Genomic DNA, 13828 nt, shown 5'->3' with positions numbered 1-13828 from the left:
TGCACTAATTAACAGAGGTGTACTTTTTCAAATATCACATTAATGTCAATGCAGGGGGGCTGAAGCATGAGCTAAAGCATTGAAGCCTGCAGTCTTTTCCTATAGGGGAGAAAATAATTCCAGTAATAAGTGATCAAGACTTATGACAAGGGTAATAACATTAAATGACTTCAGAGTAACACTTATGGAATACATGTAGAAGATTATAGTGTCATACAAGACTGAAGTGTCATGTCTGATTATGAGAAACAGAACATGCTTATATGTAAGTGTTAATTACTGATGTTAAGGTCATGGATGTATAAAACAGTGATAAGCAGTGCAGCAGATTATTATGTTGAATATCTTCTATATCACTGCATAACGTAACGTCTAGAGCAAAATAATACCTCTGGCACAAATTCTCTTCTCTTGCGATTCTCTTAGCGTACATTCAATTGAAACTTTAATTGTACATCTTCATCATTACAAAGTTTTATTTTCAAGCCATGTAGCAGGTTTAATGCTTCTACAGCTATTTATTTTATCATGATTTTAAGCTGATCTCTTAGTTTTCTGTCTCCAGGGACCAATCAGTCTCTTCTAAGGAGAACATGAACCAGACAGTGTCCTCATTATAAACCCAGACATGGTGCTTAAACTTAACGTTATCCAAGTAACAGCCTTAGAACCATATGTAAAATGTAACATAGGCATAATCTACCAGTGAAAATTTTCTTGTAAAGTATTTTTTACAGAAATATAATGTTGATAGGCAATGACCAAGAACAGTGTTAAATAAATCACATTTTTAACATTAAAAAAATCATAAAAATTCTCATCAGTATTCCTGAGGCAGTTTTGCATCTTTTCAATCAGCTTCATGAAGAAGCTTCACCTAAGAATGTTTCTTATAGTTCTCAAATGCCTGTAGGATCTAAATGAAAATGACTTGTTTGTTAAAACAATGTAATTTTAAGACAAACTTCTGTATATCTGTACATATGTTTATACACTACTCACAAAAAGTTAAGGATATTTGGCTTTTAGGTGAAATTTATGGAAAATGTAAAAAGTCCATGCTACAGTGATATTATATTAGGAAAGTAGGGCATTTAAGTAGAAGCATGCAATGGTGATTTCCTCATCTCAAACAATTTATTGAAACAAAAGCCAATAACAGTGGTGGGTATACCACAACAAAAAATGTCAATGTCTCAATAATTTGTCATGTGCCCTTGACCATCAATTACAGCTTGACAACGATGTCTCATGCTGTTCACGAGTCAACTTATTGTCTGCTGAGGCATGGCACTTCACTCTTCTTGAAGAGCGGCCTTCAGGTCATTGAGGTTCTGGGGTGCAGGGTTACGAGCCTCTACACGGCGACTCAGCTGATCCCATAGGTTTTCTATGGGATTCAGGTCTGGAGAAAGTGCAGGCCACTCCATTTGAGGTACCCCAGCCTCCAGCAGCCGTTCTCTAATGATGCAACCTCGATGAGCTGGAGCATTGTCATCCATGAAGATGAAATTAGGCCTGTGTTGTTCATGCAGGGGCACAGTGACTGGATTAATGATGTTATTCAGGTAGTATTGGCTTGTCACTGTACCATTCACAAGATGTAGGGCAGTTCTGTATTGAATAGACACACCTGCCCAGACTGTAACATCACCACCACCAAAGGCTCATCTGGTGACAACAGTGGCTGATGCATAGCATTCTCCTTGATGTCTCCAACATTGTTGGCGGCCATCATTTCTGCTCAACATGAATCGACTTTCATCAGAGAACAGCACTGAGGCCCACTGGTCCCTCGTCCAGCGTAAATGCTCCCTGGCCCTTGCAGGTCGTCTAGCACGCAGACCACACTGATGTAAACGGTTTTGAATGGTCTGACGTGACACTTGGGTGCCTCTCACCTCCCTTAAATGTGCCTGGAGTTGAGTGGCATTCATCATCCAGTTTCGAAGGGCACTGTTCACAATGAAGCGGTCATCAACGTGGGATGTGGCCAAAGGACGTCCACTTCTATGCCTTTCTGTGACTCTTCCAGTCTCTCTGTATCTCTGTCGCAACCTGCTGATGACCCTCTGTGACACTCTAAGCTCAGTGGCCATTTCCCTCTGAGAACATCCTGTTTGAAGCCTCGCAATGGCGAGGTATTGTTGATCAATTGTTAGGTGTGGTCTTGGTCTCATGATGTCAAAATGTGAACAGCATGATGAAGAGGACTGTTTAAATACCAATTCTAATTGAACCAGAAAATGTATTGTTCGATTCATGGATCAAACACCAGTTGTGAATTTTGCCGTTAAGCACCTTGTTAGAGAACAGCTAGTTATGCAAAAAGTACTGAAACACTGAACAGTTGGACATGTGCATTCAAAAGTGTAGAGAAGGTCAAATTAAGTTCACCTGTAAAGGTTATAGTGCATTTTTGGTGCATCCTGAAATTTCACCAGAAAGCCGAATATCCTTAACTTTTTGTTAGTGTACTTCACTACTGTTTTGCACTTCTGGCTGCATTCAATTGCATTTCGTTGCCTTGTACCCATGTGCAATGACAATAAAGTTGAATCTAATCTAATCTAAACATACATTTTAAATCAGAAATAAATCTATACATTTGTTCATTTGATTAGAAACTATTTTCAAGCCATAAGCCTTTTTCCCTCTAGTGCCCAGACCTTTGAATGTTAGTGTAAGATGTGGACAGGACTGGAGTGGTCCACATCTTCTGGTTAATAGTACCTTGTGACCACCAAGCAAACTTCACCCACCGCTGAATGCTTTAAATAGCCATAAATCTCTCGAAGTGTGCTCTTGTGGTAAAGTGTGTCATAAAATAATAGTTGAGAATACTGCGCCATCTAATACTGCCACTGAGTGGACATGCTGATATTACACCTGTGAAAATGTCTGGATGAGCAGAAAGAGATAAAGTACATGGACTGGCTTTTTTTTAGGAGTTCTGGAGAGACCAGTCATAAATCAACCCACAGGCAGTAATGTTGCATTGCTGTCATCCCAGATACCATCAGCAATGCGATGCACCTACACACCACAATCAGTCTCATGGGCCTGTGGTGGCATAAAGATATACTGTCATTTGTATCTACACTGTAGCTACATGAAATTACACTTAAAATTAGAGGTACCAGATTGTCATTATACGTAACGGACTGTAGTATTAAAACATCAGCATAATAATTACTATTACTATATATTATTCTTTTAATAAATATATTTTTATAAACTTTTTGGTCTATATTTCTTATGTTCTGTAAAGCTGCTTTAAGACAATGTCCAATGTTAAAAGCACTATACAAATAAAATTAAAATTGAAATGGGCCCCTACATGGGCCCCACCTCACAACTTACAGGACTTAAAGGATACTTAAAGGACTTGATGGACTTGAAGGACTTAAAGGATACTTTACATAGATAGATACTGACCACTGCAGACCGGGAACACCCCACAAGACCTGGAGTTTTGGAGATGGTCTGATCCAGTCGTCTAGCCATCACAATTTGGCCCTTGTCAACCTCACTCAAATCCTTACGCTTGCCCATTTTTCCTGTTTCTAACACATCAACTTTGAGGACAAAATATTCATTGCTGCCTGATATATCCCACCCACTAACAGGTGCCATGATGAGGAGATAATCAGTGTTATTCACCTGTCACTGCTCATAATGTTATGCCTGATCGGTGAATAAACAATCGTACAATAACAATGTAAAGCGTCTAAAACCGCATGGTTTAAAATAACTTATGGTTAAAATAATCTTCTTATAAATATTCAGTATAAAGTATTGATTTCTTGTCTGTTGGGATGTCAGGGTGGGGTGTCTTTTTTTCCATTCTATTGCCTACTGAAAATAGAAGCTGAAACTTTGCAGGGAAACAGAGGAGTTAAATGGATTTGCATTGCTTCAGCTGGGTTGACCCTGTACAGCAAATGAGTTTACTACACCTCACACTTCGTCTCTGAGCACAATTGCAGAAACCGCATGACAAATGTGCTCACAACGTGTACCTCATAATGTTAGCGACTGTAAAATCCAATGTTAAACTGTAAATTATGTCACTACCATAAAAAATCCAGTTAGTCTGAACCAGCTGCCAAAACACAGGCTGAGCTGGTAAACCATCTTTGCAAGCTGGTAAGTGCCAGTAGAAAGGATAAAAAAAGAATTAGAGCACTGAAGCTACACTATACAAGTTATTTTTGAGAAAACAGTAAAACAATTAGAAAAAGATCTTAACATTGGATCAGTTTAGTTACTAATAAGTAAGATGGTGAATAACTTACCATTCAGCAAAGATCAGCTTTCTATGTATTTTGGCAGTTGGTCCAAGCAAGCTAGATTTTTTAGCAGCGTAAACAGAAATGTTGACATCTGGAAAGCGGTCAGCTCTAATGATGTACACAATTTTATGAGACCAAAAAGCTTGAGGCAGAGAAACAGATGGATATGAAATTATTTTGGGAAACACTCAATACAGATTGCCCAATTTAATAAGAGTTGGTCAGTTTCTTTCAGTGATAGCCCAGTTATTGTTGGATTCAAACTTACAGTTTTCATATGGTTACTAACATTTTACCCCTTATTTTCTCCCCAATTTGGTCGCTTACCAATTCCCATCCTTCAGCTGGGTCTCTGCTATCAGATGACAGATACTAAATGGCCAGGACAAAGGTTAACATGCTTTCTTTGAGACCAGCCAACCACATCTTTTCAAACTGCCATTCATGCTGCATCACATGGCATTGTAAAGAGAGTCAAAGGAAAATGATGCACATGATTTGCTAGTGTCACTGTGACTGAGAGAGGACAAAGAGTATGCCATCCTTCTCTCTCAGAAAGCATGGCCGGTTTGATCATTTGCCATTCCAGTTCATCCCAAAGGTGTACAGTGAGGTTTCAGGCTGTTGTTCCACTCCAAACCATGTCTACATGGAGCGGGCTTTGTGCACAGTGGTATTGTCGGGCTGAAACAGGTTTAGGTTCCTTGGGTTAGGGTTCTAATAAAGTCATACAAAGACATCCTATACGATTGTGCGTTTCCAACTTTGTAACAACAGTTTGGAGATGACCAATATATATATATATATGTGTGTGATGTTCAGGTGCCCACTCACATTAAGCTATGTGGTATAGGTATGTTAATCATATGCTATACGCCGTATTACGCATAGGCCATATATTTGGTGAGAAAAATGAACAAATCAGCTTTATGCAACCTTTGTGGGTTTCAGAATGGTAGTTACATATGTAATCATCGTTCTATGAACAGTGGATAACACCTGAGCCTGAAGTGTGCGTACATGTTGAGATCTTTCTTCGCAAAGTGATAATAGGATGTAATATTTCATATAAGCATTGTTATCACACAGCAAACCATTCCTGGAACATTCTCATCACATAGTGCTGAGTGATTGCTAGCAATCAAAAGGTAGGAAAACCACTCAAGGAGGAGTGGTCCAGTTCTGAGCATATAGTTACAAGTTGGAAGGTGCACAAGGAGAGAAGGAGAAATAGAATAATAGCTTTATCATGCTGTCTCTTTCTGACTTTACTGAAGATCTAGGAAATAATTTTCATTGTACTGTTCCAGTAGCGTAGTGGTAACATATAATCTCATGTCTGCCTCATGTCACCTATATCTTTAGTGTAACTACAGTCGTTCTGAATATTTAATAGTCACACATTTTATACAATTGCTTTTAGACTTCCATTATATATGATCAAAAGACACCAGACAGGTTTTCTATATTTTTCATTACAGGGAAACATGTGCAAAAAATGTGTCAGTGTTAATACGTGTGCTGCAGATGGTGGTGCTGCACACTACTGGTGGTAAATGATTAGGACGAAAAACACCGGTGTTACTTTAAATACCCAGAAGCAATAGCCTTCGCTCCTCACTGAAATCCTCAATTAGAAAGGCACAAGAAAACACACAAAGAGCAGATAAGGCCAGTTGCTCTGCTCATCACCTGCTGTTCTCTGTTGAAAAAGTGTTGCACCATTAATCTCCCTGGTGTTTATTATCTACAACAGCAGGCTGTCGCCCCCGGCTTGGCCACCGGTCTAATTGAAGATGGTGCCAAATGATGCTGCTTTATAAATCAACCTCCACATCTACATCCTGACATTAGTCTTCCTGAAGACATGTGCATCAGTACATCAGACCTGTACTGTATTCTACAGCTACATGGCCTTCACCCCGAAGAAGAGGTGAGAAGTGACAGAAAGTATTAGGAGCGTGCTTTATACTCCTGTGTGTCTGCATCAATCTCGCTATGTAGAGGTTGTGGGCTCGCTGGTTTCAGGTCTTCTCTGACACATTAGCACTACCATGACACTGCACACGTCAATCACTCCCTTCACCGTTTTTTCAAACAGAAATGCCAACTCTGCTGTCATGACTAGGAGTTTAATGGTAATGATCTGCTACTCTCTGCATTACATAACACACAACCTCGACATTCAAGAACGATTCAAAGGCAAGAGCTGCAGCTGCTATTAAATGATGCAATTTAAAAAGTTTGGAGTGATATAGTTCTAATTATTGACGCCCTCTGAAATGGCCTAGGGCTACAATTACACTGTTTGTTAATTGCTGCATATGAGAGGCACTTATCAACACCCCCTCTCACGTCTAAAAAAACTTTCAGCTACTGTTGCCTGCCTAGATTGAGTGGCTCTCACAGTAGGGTTGATGGCCAGTGTTAATTGCATGAGTATGAATAATTTAGCTGAGTATTGGCTAGATGAGATGAAACAGCCCACAGTCAATATGACCGCTCCATCTGAGAAGCCAAGGGGATCCCTAAGGCGAAGGTCTAGAAGATCCTGGGTTAGATACTAAGGGGTTTAAAATTGCTGGTTAGCAGTGAAATTGAACTGTAGCCTCCAGGGTTTTCCTCCAGTTTGCTTATTCAGCTCCTTCCTCGTTACAGATGATACTAATGGTATCTGTGTTTCATGGGGTTCAGTGAGTCCATTTTTAGGTCATGTATAATTTTATTGCTCTCATAGAGCCCCAGGTATACCTATCAGTGGTGCTGATGGAGATTTTTAATTTTCAGAAAAAGGCAGAAATGGAGAAAAAAATGCTTATAAGCTAATGATTATAATGAGAAACTGCACAAACTTTTGTAATTAGCTCATTACCAAAATCATAAACGATATTATTAACTCTGGACCAGATCCTGAGCCTGTAAATATGTGCATATATATTTAATTAAAGTAGTAAATGTTCTTTTGAGAAGCGAATTGAAGTTGCAAGCCTGCCATCTAGTGGAGGACAGATGCATTTAATACTCTGAGAAAATAGATGCAGGTGAGGAGGTGGTATAAACAGTACAAATCATTATTAGTACAGAATTAGTGCACAAAAAAAACTTGCTTACTTATGCTTTTAATTATTTATTGTATGTTGCACAAAGATTGGTTAAAGTATTTGCATGTGGGGTAACTAAAAATTCTCAACAGATGTATGTAGATGCTTTGTCTACACTTTAGCTCAGCAAAATTTCACATCTGTTTTCATCTTATTAAATTGTAATCCCCTATTTACTTGATTGTGAATAAATCTCTCTCTCTCTCTCTCTCACACACACACACACACACACAAATACACACACACATACACACACACACAAAACTATGTGGGTAGAACAAACATACTGTTGCACTTTGTGCTGGCTCAGTTTATTTAGCCTCTGACCGAAGCGTGGAATAAATTTGTTCTCCACAGGCATGGCTGCCTTCTCTGTTTTTTTCCTCTTTTGGGTTCTGCTACAGCAAAAGCTACATATCTTTGCAGGTAAGAAACCCAGTAGCTCACAATGCTCAAACTAGGGCAATGGCAGACAGAAGCATGTAATCCAAATGGCTCTTGGCTTTCTTGTCCATAAATAACAATACATACAATAATGCTTTATAGACGAGTAATGGAAGAATAAGTGCCTAGTATAAGTATGTTTTTAGAGATCTGTGCTTAATCTTAATCACTTCACAACTCTCTATATCTCCCCAGGGCCAGTGTTTCTGGATAAGTGGGAGGCAGATGCTGTCTTTCAGAGGTACAAGCGTGCAAATACTGGTGCTTTTGAGGAGTTTTTTCAAGGGAATTTGGAAAGAGAGTGCATCGAGGAGCTGTGCACTGTGGAGGAGGCCAGAGAAGTCTTTGAAAATGATGAGAAAACAGTGAGTAAAAGAAGAGCTCACATTACTACAGAACTCTACCAATCACTGACTCAATTATTCTGGTTTTACAGATGGAGTTTTGGTCAGGTTATGTTTGTAAGTTACTTTGCTTATTTCAGCTTAACTAAGTAAAATTTGTCACACACTGGATCTCAACAAAACATTTTCATATTTCAGATGCAAATCAGTGTAAATCAACACCATGTAAAAACCAGGGCACATGTGAGCACCAAAAAAGCACATACATATGTCACTGCCGACCAGGTTTCACTGGAGAAAATTGTGAAATAGGTGAGAACATTGATCTATCTATCTATCTATCTATCTATCTATCTATCTATCTATCTATCTATCTATCTATCTATCTATCTATCTATCTATCTATCTATCTATCTATCTATCTATCTATCTATCTCTCTCTCTCTCTCTCTCTCTCTCTCTCTCTCTCTCTCTCTCTCTGTTTATCTCTCTGTCTCTCTCTCAACAAAAAAGACTAAGGCACATTTGGAAATAGTACAATGTCAGTGATTTCCTAATGTTCCCGACATGATCCATGTTTGTTTACACTGCTCTGCTTAGTGACTGTCAGGAAGTGTGACATAAACAACGGAGGCTGTATGCATTTCTGTTCAACACTGGAGACTGCGGCAGTTTGTTCCTGTGCTACTGGGTACAAACTGGTTGAGGAGGTTAAATGTGTGCCTGAAGGTAATCTATATCCATCTTCCCAGAACAATGACTGCTGAGAGAGTGACCGCATCATCTAACTTTTTCATATTAAATGCTATCAAATCTTTAAAAGTATTAAAAGTACTATTAAACTATTAAAAGTATTTCTTTTTGGGTGTATTTACAGTGAAGTTCCCCTGTGGTGTTAGAGAATTGAGCAAAAAGGTCGTTGTGAGAGCTTTAGGCTCCAAATCGACTAACAAGACAGAACCTGACAGAAGTGTTACACAGCTGAGAGTTCCCATTACCAACAAAACCATAAGCCAAACGAAGGTCAAAATCACATCTTCTCGATCAAAACTACCCATGTGGTACCATAACACCACAGAGCAGGTCAGCAACAGGACTCGGATCATTGGTGGAGACTTGGCAACGCCTGGAGAAATTCCCTGGCAGGTACAGAGAGAGTTTGGGCAATTTCACAACAGCGGATACTTGTGAACTGTTAGTGATGTTGGAATAAGCAGCATGATATGATATCTGGACAATGTATAAGCATGGCTTTGCTGACCGGTGTACTGTAGGTGGCCTTGGTGCTGCGCGCCACACAGCAGGTGTTCTGTGGAGGATCTATTCTAAGCGCAAAGTGGGTGATCACTGCAGCACACTGTATAGAAGAGAGCAAGCAGAGAGATTTCTTCATCAGAGTAGGTAAGACTCTAGACTAACAGCGACATAAAATAATGCAACATTTACAGGTTATATAGCAAGGATTATACTGCACCATTTTCACTTCGAACGTAGAATTAAAAATTACTCTCTCATACACACATAGCTAAATTAAATGTGGTTAAAATAATCCAGGTCATTTGGAACATGACAAATCCAATGCTGTTCTGTGCTAATCTGCATATCCCACAGGTGAGCATGATGTCAACAGGAAAGAAGACACAGAGCAGGACATAGCAGTGGAGAAGGCCATAATGCACCCTCGCTATGACTCATCCACTTCCTTATACAACCATGACATTGCTCTTGTGTATCTACGCGGCTCCATCCTGTTCAACAACCACGTGCGGTCTATCTGCCTCGGACCCAGCAGCTTTAGCGAGAGCCTGCTTCAGTCCGGCACACCGGCCACTATTAGTGGTTGGGGACGGCTGCTGTTTCAAGGGAGAACTGCAGAAGTCCTTCAGATAGCTGAAGTGCCCTATGTGGATAGGAGCAATTGCAAGGAGAGCAGCAGTGAGCGGATCACACACTTCATGTTCTGCGCTGGCTATAAAGACGCATCAAAGGATGCGTGCCAGGGGGACAGTGGGGGACCCCATGCCAACCAGTATCAAGGAACATGGTTCCTTACTGGCATTGTTAGCTGGGGGGAGGAATGTGCCAAGAAAGGAAAGTATGGTGTATACACACGGGTAGGCAACTACTACAAATGGATACAGTTTGTAATGGGGATCACCAAAAAGAAGCCAGCTAATGATGTTGAGTTATAATTTGAAGGTTTTTTGTTTCTCTCTCTGATTATTATTTTTTTTTGCAAGAATTGGATTTTTACTAAGCAGTAATTTCAACAAGGGGGTCCGGTGGCTAGCATGTTTGCCTCACACCTCCAGGGTTGGGGGTTCAATTCTCACCTCCACCATGAGTGTGGAATTTGCTTGTTCTTCTTGTGCCTTCAAGGTTTTCTCCAGGTATTCCCCCAGTCCAAAGAGATGTGTTGTAGGCTGTAATGTATGGGATTGTGCCCTCTTTAAGGAGTTTTGTGGGAGTTACTGACCACTAAATATGAAAGGTTTCTTAATTAATTGTAGCTTTTAGACTTCTGCCACCTTTCCTTGATACAGACTGAAAAAAGCATGTACATACAGCCATCAGATAGCGTCCTATATTTTCATTAGTTGATCACTAGAATATTTTCTGAATAGGGCAATGTTAATTTAAGGCGTAAACTGGATTGATTTCCTTATGTGCGAAGTACAAATAAAACCTCTATTAACACTGAACATTTAGTTGTACTTGATGATGACAGACAAAATACAAAAATGTACTTAGTATTTCTTCAAAGAGAGCATAAAAACAGGACAAGATTCTAAATGCATATCGTGCAACACCCCTCTACCCATCCCCTCCTCTTCCCTCCCTACTGGACTGGCAGAAATCACTTGATAAATTCATCTCACAGAGCCCGAAAAGCAAGCCGTGCTGCAGCTTTGAACTCGCACACTTCAGAGGAAGAGAAGAAATGTGGTATGCTGAGAATATCTGAGACTCAAAGCCTACTTTTTGATTGTGTGTGCCTAAAAAGACTCATGGCCCAGTTCTGAAAAAACGCTGGATCTCCCCCATCGCCGATCAAGGCCTTTCAACCATTTCAGTGGCTTTTGAGAGAGAGAGAGAGAGAGAGAGAGAGAGAGAGAAAGAGAGAGTGGTGTAGAACCCTCCAATTAAAAGTGAATTTCTAGAAAATCTTTTATTTAAACACATATGATACAAGTCCATATAAAAATTGTCCATAAGTGCTACAGTTGCTACATTTACAGTATAGTGCATACTTATTTACATAAATTAAAGCTGTTCATCAGGCACATTAAACTGGAAATAATAGTGTGCAGTGTGCATATCTACAGTTTTTTGGGGCCTGGCATAGCATTCTGAGCTGTAAAGTAAGAACTTACTAGCAAAATAAATAAATTAGCACCGTAAAGAAATGTGCACTTTGGAGTTGGTCCTGCTGCTTCACCAAACTCATTTCCACTTCAAACGCTGGCATATCAAAGCCAGCCCTCCAACTGGGGGCTTGATTTGATGTGGTAAATTCATATAAGTCCACAATCAATATTTAATTATGCGCTGAACCCAGTAGGCACATTCCATGTCTGCTGTAAAACCTTCTCTAATAGGAAGCCGAGATGTATTAAATTTAAAAAAAAAAAAGGGAGCATGTTTCAATTCAACTTGTACGTCAATCTCGGGCCCTCATGACTTAATTAAAGATCTTCATGCATACGTGTTTTAATAATAAACCAACTGTCTCCCAAAATTCTTTTTGGTTCTGACTTTTATACCCTAAATATTCAGAAGGCTCTCAGACCTTAAGTTTGTTTCAAGTGCTTTTATAAAACAATGTAGCCTACAGTACTACACTCAGTTTGCTAATGGCATGATGCATTGTGGAATGACATGTTATTGTCCTGAAAGGGAATTCAATTAAACTTTCATTTAAAATTTTCAGGAATCCTCTCAGGTCCAATCCTTGTGTGAGGCCATTTAATAGCCTGTCTATAGACACACAATTATTACTCAATATTATATTTTAAGTCTGTTTAAAAAGAATCAGGATCAGTAACACCTTAGGATTTCTTTGGCTATCAGTGTGTGTGTGTGTGTGTGTGGCTCAGAGACATTTGACCTCTAAAATGAAAAAGCCATGTAGCTCTCATCTCTAGAATGCTGGCAGTAGCAGTAGAGTACCAAACAAACTGCTGGTCCTTTTGTCAGTCTTTAGACGTTGGATCTTGGAAGTCATTCACGTTTTGAGTGGTGGGTATTATATTATATCACAATAAGATACTGGTTCCAATATATTTTAAATGGTGCCGCACAGTCCAATCGGCCAAAATCCGCCAAGCATCATGTCCAGTCACCAGGTGGTAAAACAGAGTAGCTGTGGGTGTCTCAAATCCATGAGACAACTTAATTGAGGACAAAATACTTGATAGGAAAAAAAGGTGCATCCTCTGTGGGCACCTGGTTTGTGTGACTTCTATAGACCTTCAAATAAGCGCAATGCCCTTATTCTCTCCAGACTCCAGTATATATACTCCAGTATATATATATATATATATATATATATATATATATATATATATATATATATATATATATATATGTATATATATATATATATATATATATATGTATATATATATAGAACTCTGGCTACAGGGCACCCACCCTTGTATAGAATAGTATTGCCACAAGTGTCTTGGATAAATCTCACATAGCCATGAGGCTGAACATGCCGAAACAAAAGACAGTCTAGATGGAGCTCAGCTTCCATGATTTCAGTCTTCCTGGTTCTGCAAAACAAACCGACCAACAGAGAAGATATAAGTCAATACACGCATCAAAGAGGAAAAGTATGAAAGCATTCATGCAGTATATATAGCAACCTGTGAAAACATATCATTCTGCCAAGCAGAAAATATTTTGACACCTTTACTGAAAAGTCTTTATTTCCTTTAGAACCTTACCAATGCTTTATGAATGCAGATATCATGTTAGATAAAGATCCAGTTCAACAATCATGGCTGCAAATACATCATGGAGCACAGAGCAGGAGTTTATCTGAGGTTGTTATCTAACTCTGAAGATGGACTTTGCTACTAATTACTGTGAGTAGCATCTAAATCAGTTGCATTTATATTAAGAGCATGTGCTATATCTTTTCTACCCTGACACTGCCTTATGTTGTGGTTTTAATAATAAAATCGGACAGTTTTTCACCTGCTTTAGAATCTAGACAATTTTAAGCGATGCTGACAACAGAAGTCAAGGAAATGAACAAAATATCTTCAGAAATCTTTACTGAATATGTATTTACACCTTGATGATAAATAACAAAAAGCAACTAAAATGACAAGGGCTTGAGGCCACAAAGAATTCATAATATCAAAATGGGGTCATTTGCCTAAAGTAATGTGGAAGGTTCTGGCCTAGCAAAAATATTTTATTTGCTAGCTTGCTAGCTGTGCTTTTCTACTACGGTTAATGTCACGTTAGATATGATTTACAGCAAAATGGACAGAAACCTAATAGATTCCATGTGAAAACAATGCACATGCACAGTTACTTACACCATATAAATTGCAGCACATAAAAATGTAATGTTTAAATACTTGAGCTAAAAAATAGAAAATCTAACCAACACAAAACTCACTGAATT

The 13828-nt window shown here is 39.1% G+C and overlaps 2 protein-coding genes across 3 annotated transcripts in view; one reads left to right on the top strand and one right to left on the bottom strand.

Moving 5' to 3' along the window:
• The first annotated feature begins 7672 nt into the window (after positions 1-7672).
• f9a (coagulation factor IXa) lies at positions 7673-11320 on the top strand. The gene is made up of 8 exons (XM_058396315.1): positions 7673-7822; positions 8036-8205; positions 8277-8301; positions 8383-8496; positions 8785-8913; positions 9062-9330; positions 9459-9585; positions 9796-11320. Exons 1-8 carry the CDS (start codon positions 7756-7758, stop codon positions 10374-10376), a joined length of 1482 nt encoding a protein of 493 aa, XP_058252298.1. The 5' UTR covers positions 7673-7755; the 3' UTR covers positions 10377-11320.
• A 1487-nt stretch (positions 11321-12807) lies between these two features.
• The window catches only part of mcf2a (MCF.2 cell line derived transforming sequence a), a 36897-nt gene continuing 35876 nt past the window's right edge, over positions 12808-13828 (bottom strand). For both annotated transcript variants that reach the window (XM_058396273.1, XM_058396274.1), the window contains exon 30: positions 12808-12962. In XM_058396273.1, the coding sequence (XP_058252256.1) occupies positions 12922-12962 (41 nt within the window). In that variant the 3' untranslated portion in view covers positions 12808-12921. The remainder of the gene's footprint in view (positions 12963-13828) is intronic.

Source organism: Hemibagrus wyckioides, linkage group LG08 (genome assembly GCF_019097595.1).
Source record: "Hemibagrus wyckioides isolate EC202008001 linkage group LG08, SWU_Hwy_1.0, whole genome shotgun sequence".
Classification (NCBI taxonomy): domain Eukaryota; kingdom Metazoa; phylum Chordata; class Actinopteri; order Siluriformes; family Bagridae; genus Hemibagrus; species Hemibagrus wyckioides.
Note: the sequence above shows the minus strand (reverse complement) of the source record. Positions and strands in the feature narration are given on the sequence as shown.